The 23,460-nt window shown below is 45.7% G+C and overlaps 1 protein-coding gene across 2 annotated transcripts in view; it reads left to right on the top strand.

Moving 5' to 3' along the window:
- Positions 1-23,460, top strand: part of REV3L (REV3 like, DNA directed polymerase zeta catalytic subunit) — a 1,049,196-nt gene that overhangs the window by 805,774 nt on the left and 219,962 nt on the right. For both annotated transcript variants that reach the window (XM_086927335.1, XM_086927334.1), the window contains exon 25: positions 1,582-1,788. In XM_086927335.1, the coding sequence (XP_086783461.1) occupies positions 1,582-1,788 (207 nt within the window). The remainder of the gene's footprint in view (positions 1-1,581; positions 1,789-23,460) is intronic.

Consider the following 23,460-nt stretch of genomic DNA (forward strand, 5'->3'; position numbering starts at 1 on the left):
ATCTACAAAATAGACCGCATCTATCTCTCTTCAGGATCCAAGTCATTAAAGCATTCAGCACCCTCTTAGAACTTAAAAATTGTCCTTAAAAGGCTCATGGGTCCTCTTTTTGAGCCGTTGCCTTCATGCTCTCTTTAATTTCTAACATGGAAAGTGGTATTTTTAGTTGACATTGCCTCTCTCATGGGTGTTGTTGAGCTCTAGATGTTAACCTTAAAAGAACCTTTCTTTCAAATACTTAAAAGACAAACTGGTTCTTCTTGCTAATCTTAAATTCCTACCTAAAGTAGTCTCCCACTTTCACCTAAATCAATCTATTGAGCTTCCAGTTTTTTCCCTTCCCTGATTCTGTTACAGAAAGAGCTCTTCATACGTTGGATGTAAAAAGAGTGCTCATGTTCTACATAGATAGAACTAAAACTTTCATATGAACAAAACCACTCGTGTAGGCTTTACTCCACCTCATCAAGGCAACCCTATGTTACAAATTGGGTATAGCTAGGTGGATAGTTAAATGCATTCAAACTTGTTACTTTAAAGCGAAAAGACCTTTACTTGTAACTCCTAGAGCACATTCCACTCTGAAAAAAAGAGCAACTATGGCCTTTTTAGGAAATGTTCAGGTAGCTGATATTTGTAAAGCAGCTACATGGTCTACACCACACACATTTACAAACACTACTGTGTGGATGCTTTAGTACGCCAACAGGCCAGTGTAGGTGAGGCAGTCCTATGTTTTCAAACTACTGCAACTCCCACATGCTAGCCACCACTTCTAAGGAGGGACTGCTTTACTGTTTATGCAGAGCATGTGTATTTACAGCCACACATTGCATTGAACGGATTATGTTATTTACCCTGTATGCATCTGTTCATGGCATGTAGTGCTGTAGATTCACATGTGCCCTCCCTCCTCCCCGGATCTTTGTGGCCTTTGAAGTTATGTTTTCACGCATCTCTGTCATATATTCTCATATTAGTATGGACATCTCTATTTTTTACACATTCATTACACTCCTTTCTCACCCTCCTGCGGGCAAACAATGTAACAAAGGAGTCGGTGCCCATCCGCAGTAGAAAAACAACTTGTATAACTCAAACCTCAACACTAAATGACAGGAGTATGGGGAGCATATGAATCTACAGCACTACATCCCACAAACAGATGCTTACAGAGTAAGGGACATAATCCTTATGTATTTCATATTCATGTTTCGCAGACTTGCACATACACATTTCAGTATGGGGTGGGGGCGTGGGATTGAGACATGATCCAAGATTGAGTCAGTCTCATGGTGCCTTCTAGGTTTCGGGGTATGTAATCAGGAGTGACTAAATGTTTGCAAAAAACCCAAAACAAAGACTTCAAAAAAAACAAAAGGGTAATATTTCAAAAGTAACAGTACATGGCAGGTGAGTGCCAGCATGTGAAACGAAAACACTGTAAGCCGTATACGGATTATTGCAGGTAAGTAATGTTTTCTTTCTTCTGTTGTTTTTTGAATAAGTTAAACTGCAATGTTGTTCTATAAGCTTAAAACGTTGGAAACCACTCCTAATATTTTGTTGTTATTGTGTTAGGCTTCTGTACGAAAAGGTGTGCTTCCGAGAATGCTTGAAGACATTTTGAAAACTCGAATTATGGTGAAACAGTCAATGAAAAGCTACAAACACGACAAAGGAATCACACGAATGCTTGATGCACGTCAACTTGGTCTCAAATTGATTGCAAATGTTACTTTTGGCTACACTGCTGCTAACTTTTCAGGAAGAATGCCTTGTATGGAGGTACGTTGTGAAATAGAACTACCCACTATCACTTAATCAAGTCGTATATTGTTTATTGCTTGTTCATACTTTTACTGTTTGTGTATAGAATACTTTAAAGTTGCTCTTTTCAGTATTCAAAGCTGTTTGGAAGTTTTTGCTAAGGTATATTTTAAATAATTACAAAATCTGCATTATATATCGTTTTTGCTTTTATTCTTTTGCATATTAATAATATAGTTTAGGAAAGCTAACGTTTGTAATATGTGCATCACAAGCACTGCACACTCCTGCCATTTGGTGTTGGGCTACTACATTTTCAGGGTGTTTTTCTTCAGTCTTGAGATAACCTGTGACTCCTCCCTGAAGTCCACAATGCACCGGACAAATACTCCACCTCGCATCGTTTTTGCCGCCATCAGGATTAGACATTCATCTTAAACTCTAGCTTAGTATAGCAACAATTGTTGTCCGTTCAAATCCAATTACTGGATTTTCCTGCTACACCATTGAGAGACTCCTTTATTTCAGTGCTTCAAATTTGACCGATCCAATTGGGCTCAGAAACCAGGCCATAGAATGATGCCTCTTGTGGGAGTGGGTTATTGCGAATATTTCATTCCAGTTCTGTGCCTCAGAGTAGTGATATACCAATAATCCCCCTTGTCACTCAACGCCTTCAGAAGAGTGACGGGTTATAGGGGTAGTAGTGTTGGTGAGAGGGTTATTCCTTCCAAAATGGGAGGAAATAAGCCCAGGCAAGTGGGTCCTTTCCATTATACAGCAAAGATACTGCTTGGAGTTCCACTCCACCAACGTTTCCACCACAATATCATTTAATCAGTAAATGCTTCAAGAGGAAGTACCAACTCCTCTCAGCAAAAGAACCATGGAACTAATTGCCACACATCAGCAGGGCCAAGGAGTGTGCTTGTACTTTCTCCTTTTAAAGGACTGTACCCTTGTGGCTTATGCTCAGCCATAAGCCATTAACCGTTAGATCCTGTCTAGCATGTCGAAACGATAACTCTAGAGGATGTCATTCCCACTGCTCTGCACAGGGGGCCACTTGGCGTTTCTCTGCCTTAAGAATATCTAGTCTGACATCACCATCCTTCTGAGACGTCTTTTCTACCTCAGATTTGTGGTCGGTGGAGAACACTTCTAAATCAAAGTTATACATTTCAGGGTTACAAGGGCCTCAATAGTATTCGCAAAGTGCCCAGTGTTGGTCGCACCACAACTATGTCACAGCACCTTTCATGTATTTCCATTTCTGAGCAATTGGTTGATAATGAGCAGCAGCAGTCCACTGCCCCTAGCACACTCAACCAACCACGTCACTCCTGCATAAACTAGGCCTTAGTCTACACCAAAAAGTAAAGTTTCTGCTGTAGTAAATCCACCCCTTCTTGTGAGCAGTATCTATCAGAGGCAAAGCCTCTCCCAATCAAAAGAGAGTGATGGCGTTCCAAGAGTTGCTAAATGTTTTGTAAACATCACATCCTCGGATTGTGAAGAACGATAAAAAAACTGTTAGCAGTGAAGTCCTCTGGCATATCCGTAATGCTGCACATTCAGCTGTCCAGGCACCCACTTCAGGAAATTTGCCCCAGGCACTCCTCACAGCAATGAGGCAATGGGAAGATCTAGTGTTGGAGTTTAGCTCAATCTCAATTGGTGGAACGAAAAAAATGTGTTACTGGATAGACAATTTTGGGCCCACTGTTGCAGGTGCCCTTTACCACTGATGCCTCACTTATTGGATGGGAGCACACCTGACAACATGACTGTTCAGAGTGCCTTAATGAAAGAACAGAAAGTGTTACATCAACTTTCTAGAGCCAACAGCTGTCCAATTGTCTCTCAGTGCGTTTTAAATAGTCACTCAAAAAAGAAAAGTTTAACTGAGGACAGACAGCATGACCACGATGTATTATATTCATAAAGAATGCGGGACTCGGCCTAATATCAGCATTGGCCCCTAGCTTTGAACCACTTGCAATCTGAATCAGGTCTTAGCAGAGAATGTACTATGAGTGGACAATGACATTGTGAACCAGCTAAGCAGGACACGTCAGCAAGCATACAAGTGGTATGTTTGTCACTGCTGAAAACACAAAATGTCTAAGCTATACCCACAGTCCATGAGCACTGCACTGTGGATGTATTGGTCAGGGATGTTTACTTACCTGTTTCCTCCACTTCCACTGGTGCCCTTGTAGCGGGAATTCCGTTCTCCTACAGAACTGTGCATAAAGACCTGGAACCTCGGTGGGCCATGACCGCACAGGAAAGAAAAAAAACAAAGTAAACTTTGTAGCACAACTGGGTAGTAATTCAAGGAAACCGTTTTAGTTAGAATCAAGCTTGAAAGGACCTATTTCAAAAATAGGTAGGTTGTTCCGACATCACAGTTTTCCGGAAACGACAGTGAAGGGGTTAAGGTTTGAATGATATACTACTCGAGTGTCATGATATAAGGCCAACAACGTATGGGCGCCATGTAGCGGGAATTCCGTTCTCCTACAGAACTGTGCATTGAGACCTGGAACCTCGGTGAATTAGGATGGCCCAAAACTCACCTCAGTACCCAACATTCCCTTACCGAGCTAGCTACAGTATCTCATTGGTCATAACAAACTCCCAATGTTTAGACAGACCAGAACATGAACTTAGAATACCTCAGGTATCGTGGAACACATGAACACTCTTTCGTTATATAATCATCACAAACCAGAACGTGGAGTAAAAGAGGACACGTGCATGTTTGAAATATTTATTTACTAATGCAAGGTTCTCAAACGCAGTATCTTGTATAATACTAGCAAACATATTATAAGCAACAAAGTTATCAGCATAGTTATCAGTCCATAAAAGGCGAATGGTGACAGCATACTAAGATGCTGAAATGAATAGAAATTAACAACGTCTAATTCACACCCTCCCTATTTAGCATAGCATTTTATATCTATGAAGGTCTCATTTGGGTTTTAGCAGGGCGGGCCCATACCTCAAAATCTCAGTGGCAGGAGGATCACATCATCTTCCACCAGCTCTCTGCATGCGAAGCACATCAAGTGTGTTTTTGTGCATTCAGCACAACAATATAAAACTCGCCTAGAGCCAGATTTTGGCAGCAGCATGTGTGTTATGTCTATAGGGGTGCGAAGATCAGACCTTACAACAACACTGGGTTAAGTTATCCGTGTAGCCTTCAGCACTCACTGTGCATACAGAGTGCAGAACAAAACGATATCAGAGCAATAACCTATTATTTCTCTAGTAAATCACGAAGCTCTTCTGGGTTGAAAGCTAAAACAATAATTATGTGTTGTGTGCAAAAGTGAAGCAAGAATGAAAACGGCGTGCAAACATTTAATAAACTCATGCTAACTTAACACAGTATGTAGAAAAGAAGTAGCTATATGACAACCCCCCAATGATCAGAGCACTGTCAAAAATCATGTAAAGTCAGAACCAGGAAGGGGTTTAACCTGAAAACAGAGTTCAATAATAATGAGCTAATCTATTCTCCAAACGTATATATGAAGGCCTATAGGGGCCAAGCGTAATTGTTCCAACCTTTGAAAATATAAGTCAGTAGGTCTGGGACGTATAAAAAAAATTCACACATGATAAAGGCACTGTCCAAAAATATAAAAACGCACGTGCCGAAAATAAGTAAAAAAACTCCATGGCATCTCACGATAGAATTGAATATGCAAAATATGCAGCCACAGCCTCCAACATGAAATCACTGTCATCATCCGAAAACAGTTCAGCCATCCAATTAAGTCGTGGGAAGGAAGATACGTGCTGCTCCGTCACTGGATCCTCTTATTAACATCAGAGGACTACTCGGTGGGTTCTCAAGAAAGCTCCTTGCCAAGAACTTATGCGCTGCTGCGAGTACATCCCAATGACCCAAAATATCACCAATACGCCTGCAGCTAAAGCCAGCAAGACAGGGAAGCCTCCAAACAAACTCGAAAAAATAGAATGAAAGAAAGCAGGGATGACCCCAAATATTTTTTCAAATGAAGTCACGAGACCGCTGCTAACTAATTTAAAAAAGTGAGCAATGCCGGAAGTGGAGGAGGCATTAAAGATTTGATGAACCAGCTCGCTGAAATGTAACGGTAAATCAGTATTTAAAAGCGCCTGCACTTCTGTGCGTGTGTTAGCTATGTGAAGGACGAATGTTTCTCGGGCCGAACTCAGGGCCACCTCTTTTTGAGACAAAAGGGCTCTTATTCTAGTCTTACCATTGAACTCTGCCTTCAAGGTTGGGATGCAGGGCCAGATGGAAACATCTGAATTCCCATGCGTAGGGGGATACAGAACGTTTTTGCAGCACACAACACGTTCCGATACAGTTACCACATAAGCGATACCAAAAATTAAACCACAACACTCCTCGTTATTCAACAGCAAATAACTACCATTTGCCAGAAGTGTAAACGTGGGAACAATTGCGGGAACAGGAGTCCCTTTTAACACACAGACTAAATTAGGTCTTTCCTGGTTACAGGAACCATGTAACTGGATGTGTCTGCATATTAATGAATGGTCAGGGGACTCAGTGCATTCTTCCTCATTAAGATAAACTTCTTTACCGTCTTTCAGGCACCTATATGTGAAAGGAAGAGACCATACCTCATGGAGGAAGGCACCACCTAACGGTTCGTAACGCCCTATTGCAACATATCGCATACAATTAGAGAATTTGTACAAGGCGAATAGTAATGTAATTAATCCGTGGATAAGCCACGTCGCATCAGTGGCCTCAGCAACAGAGAACGGTAAAGATTCCAACCTCTCAATGTGTAACATGGAAAATGATGCATCTCGCATTGAAAGCATGCGCTGTTTGTCAGTCAAATTAAACGGGGCAAAGAGGGAGGACACGTTCATGTAATTCCAGGGCACACGGCCAGACTTAAGAGTCTGCAGAGTCCACAAAAACTACATTACAGAACGCAATTGATTTTGGCCATGGTATAAAACAGACACCTCATCATTTACAATATCAACCACTGAAGAAACAATGTTATTCAACGTGTATATGCGGGAAGAAAGCATGTTAATACTGTTATCGACAACTGCAAGCACCTTTTCTAAATTAGCTTGATCAATAGCCCTCAGGCGCTTAGCAGCCTCAATTTGTGAAAGTTTCCAGATTTCATTGTAAACAGCATAAATCCAACGTTTGGATCTACCGCTAGCTGGGCCCTTTATAAATTCATTTAGATCCACATCATCAGTTAGCTTAGATAGATGTAATTTAACAGCAGCTAATGTAGAATGTTGTAACCAATTCTGACATAATTTGCCAACTGAGTATGTTGTAACAGTGTGGTCAGGATCAAAACGTGGATCAGGCCTGACTTGTGTAAAACCTTCAATTAAACCAAGAGTCAGAGCTTCTGTGCCACAGCAGGCAACCCTTTGGATCAAAACTGGACACATTAAAGGATGCATTATGTAGTAATGTTTGCAACTCTCGAATGGAAAACTTTGTGAAATTATCCCAACCGGAATATTCTTCCAAATCAGGGACAGCAGGGGTATTTAACTTTTTCGAAGTAGCCAATCCAAAGCACGTTGTCTGAGAAATAGTAGAATTCAAAAACAACATGTGATTCGGGATGAGACATGCACTGTGCAAAGCCTCAGTGCCTTGTACCTGCCAACTTTTAGAACACCAAACCGATTTAAGGTCAATGGTTTCCTTCCAAAGCTCGTAGCCCTCTACAGCTAACTTTTCTAGAAGGGACTTCGAATACAATAATTTAGTATCGGTAAGTCTAACTTTGGACATGGGCTTCTGTGTCATCTTAAAATAAAAGGACTCAGGACTTGATTGATTAAAGTCTGTAAAGTAAGTGTACTTCTTCAAAAATGTACTGGAGCTGCCTTGTAATGGTGCTGGGCAATGTTCCCACTGTGTGTAATTTACAGTACCACTTCTGGGACTTGTTTTATGCAGAAAATGGTTACCAAAATGTTGAAAGCAAAATAAATCGCCATAATTAGCAGATTCTAAATATAAATCTTCAGCATCAAAGGCAGCATAATATTTTAAATCAGAGAATAATGATTCTACGGCCTGAATATTCCAATCATCAGAACGTATGTTTTGTTTTACCACATCCCCCATGTTCACTCTCAGTACATTTGGGACATTGACCACTTCAGTGGGGCCATGAATTTGAAATTTAACTGCATCCCACACAATCCCATCAAGAACCGGCCAAGCTGTGATGTTAACAAAGTTCAAGTCTCTTTTCAGTCTGTGCTCAGAATGTGAAGAGGAAAAGGGGGCCAAAGTTCCATTAAGATGCCAAATGCATGTTCTCTCCTCGACATAGTGTCCATCCATGATACGGAAAAAAAAAAAAAACACAAAACCAAATGACATAAAAAGGTAAACTGAAAAAAGCACTAGCCAAATATATGTCCAAGGGGGAACTAAAAAATGTTTCTTGATTAAAAAGGCATAAATTGCACAACGTGAGGGTTTTGTCGAAGTCACTGAAGCAGAGTCAAATGAGAATCTTGAGTCTGTGGCCAAACGTGTTTGTAAGTCAGGCATCGATAAATCAGCTGGATAGGAATAATCGAGGTCATCAATGTTATTAACTGGGAAAGTGTTCAGTAAAGGATTGGAAATGACAGGCATTTCGAGGGCCACTTCTGGCTCAGCAGCTGCAGATATGGCCAAAACAGAATTTCTCACCATCGAAGGACAGGAGACTGCCGGTGTCATGCTATGAAGAATCTGCCAGCCTGTGTATCTTGACATTGTCAATTGAGATAAACCTGTTTTCCTTACGACCTGGAAGTGGTGGTAATATGACTGTTCTTGTGCCCTTCACTCCAAGAACGGAGACCGGTGCTCGATAGGAAGGACCAAATTCTTTCTTGTTATCGATCTTCTCTCAAACCAGTACTCCAACTTTGAGTAGCCAGCCAACTACCGGGATCTGCAATGCATCATCCGATGTGGAGGGCAAATGTTGCTTTACAAGACTGTCTCTGGTCTTTTGTATATCGTGTAAAACATTGCAATGTTCATCTACGTCAAAGGCCGTGGCTTGAGCCACGCAGTCTAGACCGTCGAGGTCAGGGACATACATCTTGATACCAAAGAGCATTTCGTACTGGGTCCGCCCACCCAGAGACCTTCTAGGGAGATTATTAAGAGCACGCTGCACGCCATTGAGGTGGGCCAGCCAGTTTCTGCCAGTGCCTATAACTCGAGCTGTCAAAGATTGCTTTAAGTCTGGGTTCATTCGTTCCACTACACTATTACCCTCAGGTCTGTATGGAGACAAAAACTTGACTTGGACCCCCAACGAAACCATAGCATCCTTATACGCCTTAGAGGCGAAAGCCGGACCCTGATCCGAATGGAAGGTACCACAGACAAAAATCCCTACAAAGACACGCAAATCTCTTATGACAGTCCGTGAATCAGCGCTGCGATGGGGCCATACCCACACAAAGCGTGTGCATGAATCAACTGCTACTAAGATATACTTATACGCAGTATCAGAAGAAAAAGGACCGCAGTGATCAAAATAAACGCATCCTAGTGGTTTATTAGAAATGTACTACTGTGTCTGTGGCGGACGCGCAGCAGCCGAAGGCTTAATCTGCTGGCAAATGTCACATTGAAGGACATAATCGCGCGTCTGTTTGTACAGTCCCCGTCACCAGAATCGTAGTTGTAGCTGAGTTACAGTGGCTGAGACGCCTGCATGCGCAGACGCCACACCTTCATGCGCCGCTGTAATCAACGTAGCCCTGCGATCCAAGTTAGGAATCAGCCGTTCCCCAACATCAGGAATTTTCACATAAGAAACCTCGTCTGGACTTAAGTGGTATGTGTACTTTGAAGGGAACCCAGCAGGATATTTACCTCCCTTCTCAGTGGCAGCGACCGCTGCCAAGATGTCATCATCTATTTTACTTTTGGACCGTGTAACTGCTGCAACTAAATATTTAGATACTGCTGACTTCGCTGCTTCATCAGCAAGCAAATTACCGACAGCGTGGACTCCCACACCCTGATGGCCGAGAGTATGAATCACAAACACAAGTGGCAACTGCTCTTTAAGCTCAGCCCCTCGGACCCAGATCATTTTATGTTTTATTGTGCCACCCTTGGAATCACGAAATTCATTCTGAATCCAAAAGATCAAGTTTTCATTGTAAGATTGGACACAGTAGTAAGAATCACTTATGATAAGAGTAGTCACCCTAGGATCTGCGTACTCCAATGCAAGCATCAGAGCACGAAGCTCCTCTAATAGTGCAGTGCAGTCTCCAAGTGTCTGCGTGTGCACGACACTGGACTTGAACTCATCGTTCACCATGGCACCGACCACAATGGCGCATGCGGAAACGTAGGCATGTTTTAGAGCCATGCGCAACCTGCGCCGAACCATCGGTGTAAATGATGCAATGGAAATCCTCCAGGGGTCGCATTGCTAAAGGAGTTGAATGAACGAATTCATACTGTAAGTACTCCTGCAACCGCAATGTGGCGTTAAAGATAAACGTGACATCCTGAGATGTCAAGGACGCAGCCCATTGAATCCACCGAGGGTGCAAAGCTTTAGAATTAGGTACACTGGCTTTTGTGACTGCCTCCAAGGCAGGACACGGGGTAACAACCAACATGCGCTTTCCCTGTGACAGGGCACGTTCCTTAAGAATAGCCATCTGCACAGCCGTCAAAACTTTCTCCACAGTGGAAAAGCGCAATTCAGCCGAAGTGTACAAGTGTGACTTGTAAGCAATAGGTACTGTGTCTCCTTCATTAAAAGTCAGGTACGTGAAACCTACCGTCCCAGGGATAATTCTTATCACCAGGTTGGTCTGATTATCACGAGTCAGTAAGAATTTAGAAGCGAGCAGATCAGCCTGCAAAGACTGCAGTATAGCCGAATGCTCCGGCAGCCAGCATGATTTGGAAAAAGTTGGTTGTATCAAAGCATACAAAGGCTTGATACGCTGGGCATATTCCGGAATGTAAATTCTCCCGAAATTCAAAAAGCCCAGAAGAGATTGTAATTTTTTCAGTGTTGTCGGAGCGCGCAATTGTGCGCATTTCTCCAGGATGTGAGGAGCCAATCCCTTTCCTTCATTGTTAGGCTCGTAGCCCAGAAACAACACTGTGTACTCCGCAATGTGCGATTTTGCAAAGTTAAACTTGTAACCTTGATCAACAAAGTTACAAATTATTCCGTTTACTCGACACATATGCTCCCATAGTTCGTCGTCTGTGAGATATATGTCATCCACATACGAACAAGCATCTGGGTCGATCCTCTCCAAAAGAGAGACTATGCGGGCGGAAAAAACTCCAGGACTATTCTTATAGCCCATAGGAAGGCGCCAAAACATTTTTTGCACACCGCCGCATGTGAGGGGGAGGTCCATTGGGAACTTAGACCATCCAACCTATGGGCATAAAAACCATTGGAAATGTCAAGCGTGGTTTTGAACCGCTTACGCACAAAACTATTTACAAGGGCAGAGCCGTGAGTATTCTGTACTGCACAGTTACGGCAATGCGAGTTTAAATGCCGGTAATCCAAAACCAAACGATATGAACCGTCAGGCTTGTTTACAGTAAAAAGAGGGTTATTCATCGGTGACACACACGTTTCAATTACACCTTGATATTCCAATTGTTCAAGGATTGCCGCGACGGAAGCCTTCGCTTCACGTCGTATAGGATATTGAGGTTGAGGCTGCGGCTGAGACCGTAAAGGAATCTCGTGGCTTGGGGACAATTTATCCCAACCACACTGATTGCGGTACACAGCCGGCGCCAGAGCTAGAGCCCACTCTTCTGCAAAATGCAGCGCATCCTCTTTCGAGACTGTGTTCGCGAAACTGGGGAGGATCACCTCCTCCCCTCGCGGAGCTGCGAGCACAAAAGGTGGGGGCCAGTTAGCCTCCGAAAGCAAAATGTCATATGTAGACAAAAGATTTCCCCAAAATACCCCTATTATGGTTCGTTGTATGTCACCTTCTATCAACAGGACAATTTCAAAAAGTCTATCAGGGGGAGCAACTCTGGTGTCAGCTGTTTCAACGACAACATAAGTTTCATTCGCTGTCACCTTCAGTAGTGGACGGAGCGCCTCTCTCACTATGGTAATCTCCGCCGCGCTGTCCAGCAAGGTCAGAGCCCATGTCAGATTCCTAAGCAGCGTTCTCACTATCTGGGGCATATCGATGCGCTCTTAAGGCTGCGACTTTCTTCTTGGCAAATTGTGGTCTCCTAGGCGTAGAGCCTTCCTGCTTTTCTGCACCGTTCCTTGGGCAGGGCTGGTCACGTCCTTGCTGGCCACCCTGACCTCTGCCGCCCCCTCCACCACCGGTCGTCGGAGCCGATGAGTCCTGAAAGGAACGAGGAGAACGTTGGTCAGATGCCTAAAATCGATCAGGAGTCTTAATCGTCGCGTGGTCGCGCAAGTCACAAACACGTTCCGACTGCGTAGGTAAAGGAGACGCAGGACGAGAAACCTGTGTTTGTTGTTGTTGAGGTTGCTTTCCCTGTTTCTGTTTTTTAGGCCAATTTTGTTTTTTGGACTTGGGCTGAATCTTTAACAGAAAAAGGCTTAACACCCTTACAATTGCGACCCACGGTCTTATAAGCCGCCACAATAATCTTCGCTAACTGTTGGGGTTTCTCGGCCTCGGGAAGCGCCGCCAACCCGTTAGCAACTTGACTGCATCCCCTTGACATTAGCAAGGATCCAATCGCAAACTACATCAAAGGTGCCACACAGGCGCATGCCCAACTCGACCGCAGATTCCGGTCCGTGATCGTCTTGAACACGTTTAAGGACCGAAGACAGCACAGACATAGACGGGGTGCCGTAGCACCGAGCATAGACCGCCGCAAAAGTCTTACCCCATGTCTCACAGTCAACGAGCTCAGGGGCCAAATCCTTCGGCAAACTAAGCGTAAGAATCCGTTGTTTTTCACCAGGAGTCATATTAGGAAATACAGCTTCCAGCTGGTCAAATTTCTCGGCAAGCCAGAAAGGAAAATCATCCTTTTCCTGGGGCTTCTTGCCCATAACGGCATTGACCATGACAGGACTGATTTTCAAACCACCCTGCCCTGCCGGAAGCGCCGCACCCCCGGGGCTCCACCCGGAAGATTACGGCCCATGTAATGCACTAAAGCTCTAATCACGGCAATCTCGACTACATGTAGTCGACATAGTTCACCCAAATTACAATTGCCGTGTAGAGGATGAGGAGTAAATCCAGCCAAAACAGTCCAACTAGCGCCTGGAATGGACAAAGGACCTAACCTCGGAGCGGTTCAAGAATGGGGTAGGGCGCCACCAAACCAAACTCCATGCTGCCAAACATCAATAGGTACTTCCTGTGCTCTGAACGGAGTATACTCATTAGGTACAATCGTTGGAGTGTATGTGTGGAATACGCCTGAATTTGCGTCCACCGCCGGAAATGTCACCCACGAATAAAAGAGTTCGTAAGGGTAAGCATGTTCCGCACTCACCACCATAATCACAGCCAAGCCTTCAAGAGGAACATTTTAAGCCCGCAAATGATCTCGCACCGCAATGCGACTATGCTGCGGAATGTCCACGGCTTGGGCCATGACAGCACAGGGAAGAGAAAAAACAAAGTAAACTTTGTAGCACAACTGGGTAGTAATTCAAGGAAACCGTTTTAGTTAGAATCAAGCTTGAAAGGACCTATTTTAAAAATAGGTAGGTTGTTCCGACACCACCGTTTTCCGGAAACAACAGTGAAGGGGTTAAGGTTTGAATGATATACTACTAGAGTGTCATGATATAAGGCCAACAACGTATGGGCGCCATGTAGCGGGAATTCCGTTCTCCTACAGAACTGTGCAAAGAGACCTGGAACCTCGGTGAATTAGGATGGCCCAAAACTCACCTCAGTACCCAAAATTCCCTTACCGAGCTAGCTACAGTGTCTCATTGGTAATAACAAACTCCCAATGTTTAGACAGACCAGAACATGAACTTAGAATACCTCAGGTATCGTGGAACACATGAACACTCTTTTGTTATATAATCATCACAAACCAGAACGTGGAGTAAAAGAGGACACGTGCATGTTTGAAATATTTATTTACTAATGCAAGGTTCTCAAACGCAGTATCTTGTATAATCTAGCAAACATATTATAAGCAACAAAGTTATCAGCATAGTTATCAGTCCATAAAAGGCCAATGGTGACAGCATACTAAGATGCTGAAATGAATAGAAATTAACAACGTCTAATTCACACCCTCCCTATTTAGCATAGCATTTTATATCTATGAAGGTCTCATTTGGGTTTTAGCAGGGCGGGCCCATACCTCAAAATCTCAGTGGCAGGAGGATCACATCATCTTCCACCAGCTCTCTGCATGCGAAGCACATCAAGTGTGTTTTTGTGCGTTCAGCACAACAATATAAAACTCGCCTAGAGCCAGATTTTGGCAGCAGCATGTGTGTTATGTCTATAGGGGTGCGAAGATCAGACCTTACAACAACACTGGGTTAAGTTATCCGTGTAGCCTTCAGCACTCACTGTGCATACAGAGTGCAGAACAAAACGATATCAGAGCAATAACATATTATTTCTCTCGTAAATCACGAAGCTCTTCTGGGTTGAAAGCTAAAACAACAATTATGTGTTGTGTGCAAAAGTGAAGCAAGAATGAAAACGGTGTGCAAACATTTAATAAACTCATGCTAACTTAACACAGTATGTAGAAAAGAAGTAGCTGTATGACACCCTATGTAGTTAGGTAGCTCAGACAGATATCCATGACACTCTGATTTTCAAACTTGGTAGGTGGTTCAAGTCAGGCAAACTTTCAAACATTTGCTACATCTGCTTGCGAGCCATTGTTTTATTGGGAGTGCACTGCTTTATAGTCTGTGAAGAGCATGTGATCTATAGCAGCATCAGCTAAAACTAGAAATTGTTCTCATCCAGTGGACACTCGTCAATAGTCATAATCTATGCATAATCCCCGCCTATGTGCGGGATCCTGGAGCATATAGAAAATACATATAAATATATATGTATATATTTGTGAAAACATATATTTGCAGCCTAAAACATTTCCCAACTGGCAAATCTGCCGCAAAAATACATGAATTAGCATACATACAGTAGTACTCTCCCAACCCCTAAGGAAGAGAGAGAGGGCAGTAAACATTTGCACACAACAATGCTTTATTGCCATAGGTAAAAACTGTAAATGCAGGCATTTGTCTGTAGGCTGAAGTAGAGTATAAAGAAACAAAGAAAAACTGACACCTTGCCTTTAAGGCATTAGAGTAGGGGTACCGTGCCTTTAAGCCCTGAAGGCGACCCCCTGCTCCCATGGTGCACCACAGGTGGCAGTTGGGTCAGTTCTTTTTGGAGGTGCATGACATCGGAGTAGATCCACAGTAACATCTCATAACTTTATGAACATGCTCGTCCGGGGAGGTGGCCGGGAGCTTATGACTTTGATGAGTATACCCCTGGTTGAGAACTAGGATTACAGGTAAGTAACTAATCCTGCTCATCCAGGGGATACTCATCAATAGTCATAATCTATGAATAGATTAGCAAGCTCATACCCAAAGTCTTGCGGACGAGCAAAAAAGTATACATAGAGACATTGAAAAATTGTACATTTCACATACAACTTATGCAAATAAATTCCTCAAAGAGGCCTGTCCCACTTGGGCATCGGCCTGTGTATCTGAGCCTAGGCAATAATGGCGGGTAAAGGTATGTACAGACTGCCATGTAGCAGACTTGCAAATTTCAGAAATTGGGACATTACGAAGGAGAGCAGTAGTAAAAGCTTTCCCTCTTGTAGAATGCGCATGAGGTCTACCCTGTAAAGCCTTGTTAGCTAGCCGATAAGACCGAGCTATACAGGAGACTATCCAGCGAGAAATAGATCTTTTTGACAGACCGGTATCGGTGGTTCCATAATTAACAAAAATCTGGTCAGATTTCCTAAGAGGAAGGGTTTTAGCCAGGTAAAACTTCAGAACCCTCCGGAGGTCTAGAGAGTGTAAAGACCTCTTCGGGGGAGTGGTAGGTTGAGGAAAAAAGTAGGTAGGGTGATAGACTGGTTGATCTGAAAGTCTGAGACTACCTTAGGTAGAAAACCTGGGTGTGTCCTCAGTACCATCCTGTTGGCGTGAAACACTGTGTACGGTTCCTTACAACACAGGGCCTGGATTTCGCTAACCCTACGGGCGGAGGTAATTGCCACTAAAAAGGCAGCTTTCCAGGTCAAGTGCTGCAAAGAAGCCTTAAGTATAGGCTCGAAAGGAGCACCCATCAGTTTAGTAAGTACGATGTTAGATGAGGAGAGGGGGACCTCACTGGTGGAAACACTTTCTTAAGCCCCTCTAAGAAATCTTTAAACACAGGCATAAGGAAGAATGATGTCTGAGAAGCTGACTTCCTATAGGCTGTGATCGCCGCTAAGTGAACCCTGGTGGGGTACTTGAGGCCTGGCCTTGCTAAATGCAACAGATAGGGTAGAATCACATGCTCCTGACCGTGGATAGGGTCAAGAGAGTTGTCAAGACACCATATGAAAAACCTCTTCCACTTGAAAGCATAAGACTTCCTAGTGGATGGTCTCTTGGCTTCTTTCAGAATGTTCATGCAGTCTGCTGGGATGTCTAAGTGTCCATACTGTATGACCTCAGGAGCCATGCCGTAAAGCGAAGGGAAGAAAGGTTGGGATGAAACACCTTCCCCTGGTCCTTGGTCAACAAGTCTGGACGGTAAGGAAGTCGCCGGTGCAGGACTTCCGACAGCTGGAGGAGATCCGGGTACCACCACTGGCTTGGCCACTCCGACGCTATCAGGATCATCCTGGTGTTGGTTCTGTAAAATTTCTGAATCACCGCCGGGATCAGAGGCAGGGGAGGAAAGGCGTACAGCAATGTCTGCGAACAACTGATCAAAAGTGCGTTCCCCTGTGAGCCCTGTTGGGGGAACGTGGACGCGAAGACGGGCATTTTGCGTTTGGCGCGTCTGCGAACAGGTCTATGTCCGGTATGCCCCATTGTTGAAAATCCTCCTGTGCGACTTCTTCGTTGAGCACCCAATTGTGCGCTTCTACGAAGTCTCTGCTTAGGCAGTCCGCTTGGACATTTTGAATCCCTGGTAGATGAACTGCCACGATGGATAGACCTCTTGCCAGGAGCCAGTGCCAGATGGCTTGCGCTTCCAGGTATAGTACTCTTGACCTGGTGCCTCCCTGCTTGTTCAGATAGAACATGGTTGTCGTGTTGTCCGTCTAAACTTGGATGTAGTTGGTGCGCAGAGACGGGTAAAGAGATTTGATCGCCAGATGAACGGCTCGAAGCTCGAGGAAGTTGATGTGGTAGCCTCGCTCTACTTCGGACCAGAGGCCTTGAACCTGAAGCTGGTCCATATGAGCACCCCAGCCTTGAAGAGAGGCATCCGTGATCGAGGAGGGCGATGGAATGGAACTCCCTGGAGAAGGTTGGAGCGTTTCATCCACCATTTGATTGAGTCTTTGGCACCTTGTGGAAGAGAGACACCGTCCTCCAAGTGACCTGACCTCGGAGACCATTGGTCCTCGAGAGCCTGCTGCAGAGGCTACATGTGAAGGCGTGCATTGGGCGGATGTAGATGCACGAGGCCATCGATCCCAGGAGAGAGGACACTTGTCTGGCTGTGGGACTGTGATTGTCCAGTAGAAGATGACACTTCAGAAGCATGGATGACAATCTCTCCTCCGAAGGACACACGCTTGCTTGAACTGAGTCCAGGGAAGCGCCCAGGTAATGGATCCGTTGGGAAGGATTGAGTATTGATTTCTTGAAGTTGACCTGCAACCCCAATGAGTTCATCAGGTTGAGACAGAACGAAAGATGGTCTTGAAGCAGAGCTTTTCAGCAGCCAATCGTCTAGATAAGGATAGACGAAGATGTTCCGCCATAACTTTGAGAATGTTCGTGGCGCGGATTTGAGGCCAAACAGAAGCATTCGATACTGGTAGTGCTGGCGCCTGATCTGAAATCTGAGAAACTTTCGGTGCCTCACTGAGACAGGTATGTGAAAGTAAGCGTCCTGCATGTCGATGGCACACATCCAGTCCCCCTGATGGAGATGGGGAAAGATCTGATGCAGGGCTAGCATGACGAATTTTTCTTTCCGAATGAATCTGTTTAGAAGTTGTAAGTCTTGAATGGGCCTGTATTCTTTGACTGCTCCTCTTTTTTGGACAAGAAAATAGCGGGAGAAGACTCCTTCATGCCTCTGCATGGAAGGAACCACCTCTATAGCCTTCTTCTTGAGGAGGGCAGAGACTTCGTCCTGCAGCAGCTGACTGTGGAAACGGGGAAGTAGCTTTACTTGAGGAGAAACTTGCGGAGGAGGGGACTTGAACCTCAGCAAGCACCCATGCTGCACAATATTCAGCACCCATATGTCCTTTGTTATGGATCTCCACTCTTCCAGATGATGAGAAACACTCCCTCCCACCGGAGTGTCGAACAGTTGAGGAGGAAGCAACAGCTCAGGGTTTTGGAGGCTATTTAGAGGCAGACTGCTGCTTGTTATTGTTGCCTCTGCCCGGACGACTCAGCTGAAATTGGGTTTTCTGTTGAGTTTGGGAAGACCACTGAGGGGTTTGAACCCTCTGCTGGTAAGGAGGCTTATCCCCCTGACGAAATCTCTTTTTAAATTCCTTACGCTTTTCCAAACCCACAGCCTTAACAGTGTCCATTTCGGTAATTTCATCGTCAGCGTGTGGACCAAAAAGAGAAGAACCATTAAAGGGGAGGTTCAAGATTTTTTTTTGAGTATCCGGTTTGAGGAACGGGAGGCGGAGCCACACTGAACGTCGTGAACAGATGCCATGGGAGTAGCCATGGACCGCGGGGTCAGAGATTACCTGGTTGGCTAAGAGTCCTCCCTCCTGTAGGATTTCGACAAAATCCTGACGGTCTTCTTTCGGAAGCTTCTCTGTGAAGCTAGTAAGGGAGTCCCAGAGGGACCTATCGTACCTCCCAAGTAGAGCAGAAGCACTGGCCACCTTCATATATGAAGAAAGATGTGCTTCATACCTTCCTGTCAAACAAATCCATTAGTTTGCTGTCCTTCTCTGGGGGTACCGAAGATGAGGTAGAGGCTGAATGAGACTTCATGGCAGCTGCCACGATAACTGAATCAGCCGGAGGATCCGATCTTAGGAACAAGGGGTCCTCTGCAGGCGCCTTGTACTTCTTGGCAAGCCTTGAAGGAACAGAACCTACCACTGCGGGCGTAAGGAAGGTAGCCATCGCCGGTTCAAGGAAGCCGGGCAACAGAGGCAGCAGAGGTCTATGCACTGTCCGGTGATGAAGTGGGTCGAAGATTATAGAAGTAGGGACCACAGGAGTATGCAGAGAGATGTTCAGCTTCTTTGCTCCCCTGTGCAACACATCTGTGAAGGTTGCGATGTCGTCAATAGGTGAGACTCTTGACGGAGGAGTGGAGGAGAAGGTCGGAGAATAGTCCCGGACCGTAGACCTCGTGGAAGAGGACCAAGTTGGAGATCTAGTGCGTCCTCTATGGTGAGACCCGTCTCGATGGCTGTGCTGACCCCTGGATCCAGACCGATGTCTAGGCGGAGATCTTGGCCAGGGGGAAGGTCTTGGCTTGGCAGGTGTTCTGGGCCGTACCGGAGAGCTTGATTTGTAATTTGTAACTGGGTTTTGTTTCGCGGCAACTCACCGACAGGTCTCAAAGCGCTACTGACCAAGTACAGCAACAAGAAACAAGATGAGAGAATAGAAGTGTCTGAAGCTAGTAACCGACTACTGAGATGTAAATGCGTCTTTAAAAAGTAAAGTCTTCAGGGACTTCCTAAAGTGGAGAAGGTTGGCTTCTCTGCGAAGCGCCTCCGGTAGATTATTCCAGATGATAGGAGCCTGAACTGAAAAGGATCTGCCTCCTTTTGTTGCCAGCTTAAAGCGTGGGCAGGATAGCAAAAAAGAACCGGACGCTCGCAGGGCGCGCTTGGGTTCATATATTTCAAGCCTATCTTTTATATAGGCTGGCGCCTGTCCGTGGATTGCTTTGTGGCAGATGCACAAACTCTTGAATTCGACTCTTTGTACTATTGGCAGCCAATGTAGCCTATGGAGCAAAGGGGAGGCATGAGTCCGCCTCGGCACTCCAAATATCAAGCGTGCTGCGTCGTTCTGAATGACCTGAAGACGATTGGCTGAGTTTTTTGGGAGGCCAAGGTATAATACATTACCGTAGTCGATTCTGGTCACTATTGTGGCTGAGACAATGGTTCTCGACTGGGATCTTCGGCGTCGAGTCGGTGACCTCGGCGTCGATCTTCCTCGATGTCGAGTAGAAGGCGAACCTCCATGGCGTCCTGTCGACGACTACCTTCGACGTTGTGTCGACGACCTTCTTCGACGTGTTGACGGCGACTCCTCTTGACGTCGCCTAGGTGTCGACCTCCTCGACGTCGAATGGTGGGATCTCGACGACCCTCTCGACGTGGCAATCTGGAAGCCGTCATAACTCTCGACGCTGACCCCCTCGAGGGCGGCGGAGAGTGTCTCGACGTCGATGGAAGCCTCGACGTCTACGTCCACTTGGACACATCAGCAGCCACAGACTTCGAGTCCGAAGTGTGGCATCTCGACATCGACTTACTTGGCTGCGACTGAGACTTTCGACGTCGCAATGGTGATCCAGAAGAGCGTCTGGGCCTCGTCGACGGAGATCTTTTTCCTTCCTTCCTCTTTCTGGAGGCAGGAGATGCGGAACGTCGCCGTTTTTGACCATGCTTGCTTGAAGAAGACGTTCTGGGGTCTCCATGGCCACCCACCTGATGACTTTTGTCTTTCTCCAACATGGCATGAAGTCTAATTCGTTCTCTCTGATCTCTGATCTGGTAGGAGATCTTGGTCTGGGTGAAGGACGTGGCCTCCGTGGAGGAGACTTAGTCGGCCTGACCGGAGTGCTTGTCCTCGGAGCAGACGGAGAGAACACGTGGGAGTAATCCAAGCCCGGAGTACTGTGACCGCCCAAAAGGACGGTGAGAGGACACACTGCGTGATCTTTTCGCAGATCTGGGGGACGCTTCTGGAGAAATCTCAACAATGTTCAAATGAGGAGATGAAGATCTGTCCCCTGATGACCCGGAGCCAGGACACTCCACAATCACAGTGTCCAGTTGCCTCGATGGCGAAAGCTTAGACGTCGTCAACGTTTGTGTGACCAATGGCGTCGAACAAGGTGTTCTCGACGTTGATCGTCCCCGCCTTGGCGATCTCGACTGGGATCTTCGGCGTCGAGTCGGTGACCTCGGCGTCGATCTTCCTCGACGTCGAGTAGAAGGCGAACCTCCATGGCGTCCTGTCGACGACTACCTTCGACGTTGTGTCGACGACCTTCTTCGACGTGTTGACGGCGACTCCTCTTGACGTCGCCTAGGTGTCGACCTCCTCGACGTCGAATGGTGGGATCTCGACGACCCTCTCGACGCGGCAATCTGGAAGCCGTCATAACTCTCGACGCTGACCACCTCGAGGGCGGCGGAGAGTGTCTCGACGTCGACGGAAGCCTCGACGTCTACGTCCACTTGGACACATCAGCAGCCACAGACTTCGAGTCCGAAGTGTGGCATCTCGACATCGACTTACTTGGCTGCGACTGAGACTTTCGACGTCGCAATGGTGATCCAGAAGAGCGTCTGGGCCTCGTCGACGGAGATCTTTTTCCTTCCTTCCTCTTTCTGGAGGCAGGAGATGCGGAACGTCGCCGTTTTTGACCATGCTTGCTTGAAGAAGACGTTCTGGGGTCTCCATGGCCACCCACCTGATGACTTTTGTCTTTCTCCAACATGGCATGAAGTCTAATTCGTTCTCTGCCGTGAAGAGTCCGCCTAGGGAACTTCTGACAGTGATGGCACTGGTCAGGGTTGTGTGCAGATGGAAGGCACACGATGCACACTGAGTGTGGGTCAGCCAGAGCCATCTTCCTGTCACAAGAAGGACACTTCCGGAATAAAGCAGGCATTCTGACAGAAAATGTTTGTGGAACACCACAAAAAACAGAGCAGAAGCCTTAAAAACCCAGAAGATGTCGCATTTTCTGAGAAAAATCACTCAAAATAACAATTTCAGTCAAAAACTGAAGAGCTCAAGCTCCAGGATCCTCACAGAAGGAGCCGGAAAAAAGAACTGACCCAACTGCCACCTGTGGTGCACCATGGGAGCAGGGGGTCGCCTTCAGGTCTTAAAGGCACTGTACCCCTACTCTAATGCCTTAAAGGCAAGATGCCAGTTTTTCTTTGTTTCCTTATACTCTACTGCAGCCTACTGGCAAATGCCTGCAATTACAGGTCTCTCCCAGTCCCAACCAGATACTCTAGAAGCCCTTGTCATCTTTCCCTGCAGTAATAGATTTTCTACCCTGGCAGACCAGCCTGAGTCACCAGCAGTCTCCCCCCATAATGGGATTCAGGGACATATCATGGGCATGGAAAGTACAGAGAGTAGTACACCCTATAATACCAGGGGTTTAGTTGAACTAGGTGTAGTTAGTAAGGATACTACAGTGCCCGATTTCAGCGCCACACAACCTGGCAGGCCCACAGAAGATCCTTCCCAAAGATCAGTATCCAGTCAGCTTTTAGCCCTGATGAACGAAATTAGAGCTCTTAAAGTGTCTGTCTGCAAATTTAGTGACTCCCTAAGCAAGGTGCGCCTAGCTGTGGAGCTGGTCAAATCCTCTATGGGAACATACTCCAGTCATAGCCCCCTCACACATTTGGATAGGGGTGCTAGCAATCACCTAATGCTGCAAATCAAAACCCAGACACCACCAAGTTCAAGGGCTAGCGGGCTTATTGGGCCATCAATTATGGATACCACTAGTAAGAATCACATGCAACCTTCTAGAGAAGGTAATTTGTTGCTCACCCCCCAGGCCACATTTGCCCCCTGTTAAGACCTTCACCTCCCCCTTTAGTCCCCATTTTAATAGATGTGATGGACAGAGAGTGGCAGGAAAAGCAAGTTGCATGCCAGGCACAAAAAGTATGGTGTATATGATTAATGTCCCCAAGCATTCTGGAGAATCGTCTAGAGAGGATGAGGGCTCTCTTATGAACAAGTGCACCCAGTTGATTCACCATGGTAGGGGCTGTTGGTCCCTAATAAGGGACCGCATCATCCTAGCTAAAAGATACACGTGCCCCAATGCTACATTAGACTATATTTCCCTGACACTTTCTCACCTTCACTTGGTGGAAATTTTGACATCTGCACGCAACACCTTACCCGCTCCAACATCAGACTAAAATATAACCCCCCCTGAGCTGGACCCACACACCAGCACATCACTGCTAAGGGAGGTAGATTGAAGGTTATCTCCATTCACTGGTGATCCTATAGAGAATATACCACTGCCATCTCCCAGCGAGTGTGAATTTTCTGAGGTATCAAATCAGTCCTCTACTATATTAAGAAATATATCTATTACTCCTCCATCGCTAGTAGGAAAGAGGGATAGTGGAGCAAAACCAACCAACGGGTGTAACGGGCAGATTTCGCCTGGTTCTACCTTATCCATGATAGCTGTAATATCATGGAACATCACAGGGTTGGG

Source organism: Lissotriton vulgaris, chromosome 6 (assembly GCF_964263255.1).
Source record: "Lissotriton vulgaris chromosome 6, aLisVul1.2, whole genome shotgun sequence".
In the NCBI taxonomy this organism is placed as follows: Eukaryota; Metazoa; Chordata; class Amphibia; order Caudata; family Salamandridae; genus Lissotriton; species Lissotriton vulgaris.